The sequence below is a fragment of the Mobula hypostoma genome, chromosome 1 (genome assembly GCF_963921235.1).
Source record: "Mobula hypostoma chromosome 1, sMobHyp1.1, whole genome shotgun sequence".
Taxonomy (NCBI): Eukaryota; Metazoa; Chordata; class Chondrichthyes; order Myliobatiformes; family Myliobatidae; genus Mobula; species Mobula hypostoma.
This window is the reverse complement of record NC_086097.1, coordinates 66645761-66650997: the sequence shown is the minus strand read 5'-3', so window position 1 is coordinate 66650997 and position 5237 is coordinate 66645761. Positions and strand designations below refer to the sequence as shown.

The 5237-nt window shown below is 45.1% G+C and overlaps 1 protein-coding gene across 1 annotated transcript; it reads left to right on the top strand.

The window, feature by feature from the left end:
- The first annotated feature begins 1762 nt into the window (after positions 1-1762).
- On the top strand, positions 1763-4874 carry clec14a (C-type lectin domain containing 14A). Its single transcript, XM_063050080.1, has one exon. The coding sequence runs from the start codon at positions 1844-1846 to the stop codon at positions 3167-3169; it is 1326 nt and encodes a 441-aa protein (XP_062906150.1). The 5' UTR covers positions 1763-1843; the 3' UTR covers positions 3170-4874.
- Positions 4875-5237: the final 363 nt, after the last annotated feature.

Here is a 5237-nt window from a genome sequence, read left to right as displayed (position 1 = left end):
TGTTGTTGCCCAGTTTGTTGTTTTTGGCATACTAGGTGAATGCCCAAGTTGGTGTCGTCCTTCATTGATTCTATTATGGTTATTATTCTATTATGGATTTTTTCAGTATGCCCTCAAGAAAATGAACCTTATGGTTGTATATGGTGACATATGTACTTTGATAATAAATTTAATTTTAACTTTGATCTTCTACTTTAAATATATCCAATGACTTGGCCTCCACAGTCATCTGTGGCAATGAATTTCACAGATTCACTACCCTCTGGCAAAAGATAGTCCTCCTCATCTCTGTTTTAAAGGGTCGTCCTTCCATTCTGAGGCTAAGCCCTTTGGTCCACAACTCTCCCACTGATGGAAACATCCTCTCTATATCCACTCTATCAAGTTCTTTCAATATTCGATAGGTTCCAATGAGATTATCCCTCTTTCTTCTAACTTCCAGATAGTACAGGCCCAGCGACATAAAACACTCCTTATACATTAACCCTTATATTCCTGGTATCATTCTTGTAAACCTCCTCTGGACTCTCTCCAATATCAGCACATCCTTACTTAGATATGGGGTTCAAAATTGTTCACAATGCTCAAATCTGGTCTGATTAATGCCTCATAAAACCTCAGCATTATCTTCTTGTTTATATTCTGGTCCTCTTGAAATGATTGCTAACTTTGTATTTGTCTTCCTCACCCACCAACTCAACCTGCAAATTAACTTTTTGGGATTCTTGCATGAGGGCTCCCGACTCCCGTTGCACCTCAAATTTTTGAATTTTCACCCCATTTAGAAAATAGTCTATGCTTTTATTGCTTCTACCAAACTGCATCACCATACACTTCCCAACACTATATTCCATCTGCCATTTCTTTGCCCATTCTCCTAATCTACCCAAGTCCTTCTACAGCCTCACTGCTTCCTCAACACTACTTGCTCCTCCACCTATCTTCATAGCATCTGCAAACTTGGCCACAAAGCCATCAATTCCATCATCCAAATCATTGACATACAAAGTAATAAGAAACAGTCCCGACATTGACCCTTGCGGAACACCACACGTCACCAGCAGCCAATCAGAAAAGGCTCCCTTTATTCCCACTCTGCCCCCTGCCAATCAGCCAATGCTCTATCAATGCTAGTAACTTTCCTGTAATACCATAGACTCTTTTATCTTGTTAAGCATATCCACACTTTAATCTGTCCAATACTAAAAAAGGCTCAAGAACATCAGCAATCCAGACTTTCCATTATTGTTTGCTTATCTAATTGATTCATTCATCTATTTATACTTTCTGGAATAAAAACTTGACTGGAACTATACACCTTCCTGTAACAGTCAGTTATATCAATTCAGTAGATACCACTTGCCTGGCCGATCCGACACAATATGGTGTAGTTACCATCAATTTATATTTGCACCAATTTGTATGAACTCTGGATCGTTTATTATCTGCCTTACTTTATCCACTAACAATCCTGGCCATTTTAACTATTTCTGATATCCTGCACTGATTCCATTGGTTCCTTAAATAAAAAGAAAAATCTATTCCACCTTCTCTTATGTTCAATCCAGCCCATTTAGCAGTGACTAGCAAAACATTGCCTCCATGTCTACCGGGTTTTTTTTTGCTGAGTGTCCCTTTAAAGTGTGCCTACCAAAAGTTCCTATTTCCTGCCTTCAAGTCACCGGATATACAATTTGAACTGCGTTTGTCAGATTTCCCCTCGGAGCTGGGGAGTACTTCAGTTAGATCTGCGACCAGCGGAAGTGCACATCAAGTGTAGTCAAAGCTAACTATTTTATAAACTTTGGATTTGAGAAAGCAAACACCTTCGGGGACAGCTGACATGCTTCGTTTGTTCTTCGTTTTGCTTTGGCTCCAGAACTACTTGGAAAAGTCTGGTGTTCTCTCCCAAACACAAAAGTTTTGCAACGGTGGGACCTGTTACAGTTTGCACTGGGATGGAGTTCCCTTTGCCCTGGCAAAGGAGAGGTGTGAAGTTAACAAGGGAGTTCTTACCTCCATGGAGAGTGAGCGCGAAGCAGAGAACATTCGGCAGCTTTTAGAAAGAAATGCGAATGCTTCGCTTCAGCTGCATTACCTGTGGATTGGACTTCACCAGAAGGTCAAACAGTGCTATATCGCCGAAGAGCCGCTGCGAGGATTTACATGGGTCAGCGGGAATGACAGTTCGGTCTACAACCTCTGGATTGAAGAACCACAGCAAACCTGCACTCACGAGAGATGCGTGGCACTTGTGGCAAACTTTACAACACGAATACAACTCAAGTGGAATGCTTTAGCGTGCAACGCCAAAAGTAGCGAAGGTTTCATCTGTAAGTATCAGTTGTGCGAAAGCCTAAATACTGACAGGGGAACAGTCGCTTATAGACTTCCTTTACACACTCTAAGCCAGTTCTTTCCTCGTGTACCCAGAGATTCGGTGGCGTTCATTACTTGTAGAAATGGCAAGTCAGTCGCTGTGAGATGTGGGCTACAGCGGGGGCAAGTTAAATGGTTATATTCGGGAAACTTGGAATCTCTATGCAACAACTGTGGGGAAATTACAAAAAATGACTTTTGTCAAAATAGATGTTTTCGGACGGCCGAAGAGGATTTCTGTTTCTGTGACAAGGGTTTCTTGGTCAACCTTCATCTGTACAGATGCGTTTCCGAGGCAGACTTCCGAGCCAGTTTCAACGTGTCGTACGAGACTTTCCTGAAAGTTGAGATCCCAGTTGCCAATACTATTTCCCCTGCTACCTCTGTATCAGCGCCCGCTTCATCAATACCTTTGACCGGCTATGCTGACAATTCCGCGACCACCTTTCCTTCAGGTGTCAGAGGCTCAGAGAGCGCGGCTCGCTCAAACACGCCCTTCCTGATCTACCAAGTTATTATTGGGGTACTAGCTCTGATGCTGCTGGTTGCAGTTGCGGTTATAATTATCATGAAGCGGGAGAACAGAGGTGCTCATAAAACGGAACTAGAGGCATTTCGAATAGAAACAAAAAATGTAGATTCTGCGCTCCAAGACGAAGAAAACGCCCCAGCGGATACTACCATAAATGTCACAAATGAAAACCATTACGTGGAAACTCCTCCAGCGAGTGAAAAAGAATTTAACTTACCCAAGGAAAATGGTGAAATAAGTGTTTCAGTAGCACAGTGAGGAACCACACGGAGATGCTCTGTTTAAAGCTGTGACCCATAACTGGCCCAGTGCCCACATACACTTACATGTGCGGTAAATCTTTCTTTAAAGTGTAATGGTCGTTAAAAGTGGCCAGCACCTTTGTTGTAAAGGAAACGCAAATAATACTAGACACGTCTAAAAAGGCTGGACGACAGAAATAGTGCCTGTTGTTACTTTCCCATTGTATATTGAATCATATATATGCCTAGGTATTTCAAGAGGAGATACAAGAGACAGTGGTTGCTGCAGATCTGTAGCCACACACGCAAATCGGCGGAGGAACTCCAGATCAGGCAGCACTGAGAGAGAGAAACAAACAGTTGATGTTTCGGTCCTGGTGAAGGGTCTCGGTCCAAAACGTCGACTGTTCATCGCTCAAGCGGAATGATTCTGCGTGCCAGCTGAGTTGTGTGAATTACTGTACTTTGTAACCCTCTGGCTGACTTGGATACTTCCTATAGATTTGTATAGACATTACAGTGACTGGGACATACAGAAAACGTGGTCATTTAGTTACTAGCTGTGCAAATATGCCAACAGGCGCGATAAATTAAATAGAGAACACAAACCACGTAGTCATGTTGACATTGATCTGATGAGTAAACCTCGTTTCCAGGAAACACGCGGCTGCACGGATGCTGTTAAAATACGAACACTCCACCCCAGAGGAAAAGGATGCACCCCAAATTTATTGCGGGTTTATATTAAATGCATACCAGTATTTGAATTTATATGTTAAAGAAGTTAACGACGATCTCCGCGGAACATAAAAGTGCTATTTATTTTAGTCACAGAACGGATCGATCCACTCGGGTGGCCAACATTCGCAGGGCACATTGGGGCAAAATAAAAAGCCACACACCATCAATTTTTAAGCGAACGCATTCCTTAAACAAGATTTTCCTGAGAGGCCCTGCCAGGCAATATTACATCAGTGACCATCAAGATGTGCTGGAGATTGCAGCTGGGATATGAATCACTAGTGTGTCCCATGCCGAAGGATTTACTGCCTTGTTTCATCAAGGAAATTAATGACGGATATTAACACGAGAGACTCTACAGATGCTGGTAATCTTCAGCAACACACAGGGAATGCTGGGAAAACGCAGCAGGTCGGGCAGAATCGACGGCGGGAAATAAACAATGTTTCGACGGAGACCCTTAATCATGACTGGAAAAGAAGAGAGCAGAAGGCAGAACAAGAAGGTGGGGGTGGGGGAAGCTGACAGGTGATGGGTGGAGCCAGGTGAGGGGAGGAAAGTAAGTGGGTGGGGGAGGGGAATGAAGGAGGAAGCTGGGAGGTGATAGGTGAACGTGATAAAGGGCCGAAGAAGGATAGTGGACCTCTGAAAAAAGGGAGAGAGGAAGCAGGTGATGGGCAGGTGAGGAGAGAGTAAGAGTGGGAGGGTAACCAGAATGGGAAGAAATCGATGTTCATGACGCGAGGTTGCAAGCTACCAAGACGGACCATGAGGTGTACTCCTCCAACCTGAGTTTGGCCTCATCATGGCAGCAGAGGGAATGGGAAGTCGAACTGAGTTGGGCCACTGTAAAATTCAGTCTTTAGCAGCGGGCAGAACAAAAGTGCGCCATAAAGCCGTCCCCCAATCTGCGTCGGGTCTCGCCGATGTAGAAGAGGCCGCACCAGCAGCCCCGGCTGCCGACAGAGAGAGGGAGAGGGAGCGGGGGAGGGAGAGGGAGAGGGGGAGGGGGAGGGGTGCAGGGGCCGGTGTAGCACTTGCTCCGCTGCGAGGTAAGTGTCCGGAGAGGTGTAAGCGGGGAAGGAAGAGTGGACAGGGATTCCTCTGAAAAGCGTGGGGTGGGGGGAGGGCGGTGTTGTGCTTTCTGATGGCATCCGTTGGAGATCGCGGATATTACGGAGCGTGTTGTGCGAGATACAGAAGATGGTGGGACAGTAAGACAAGTGGAACTCCATCTCTGTTGTGACGGATGGAGAATGGGGTGAGGACAGATGTGCGAGAAGCGGAAAAGATGCGGGTGAGGGGCAGTATCGATGGTGGTGGAAGGGAAACCCCGTTCTTTG

Coding starts and splice junctions, on each gene's coding strand:
- clec14a (XM_063050080.1), top strand. CDS start 1,844: ATGCTTCGTTTGTTCTTCGTTTTGCTTTGGCTCCAGAACTACTTGGAA.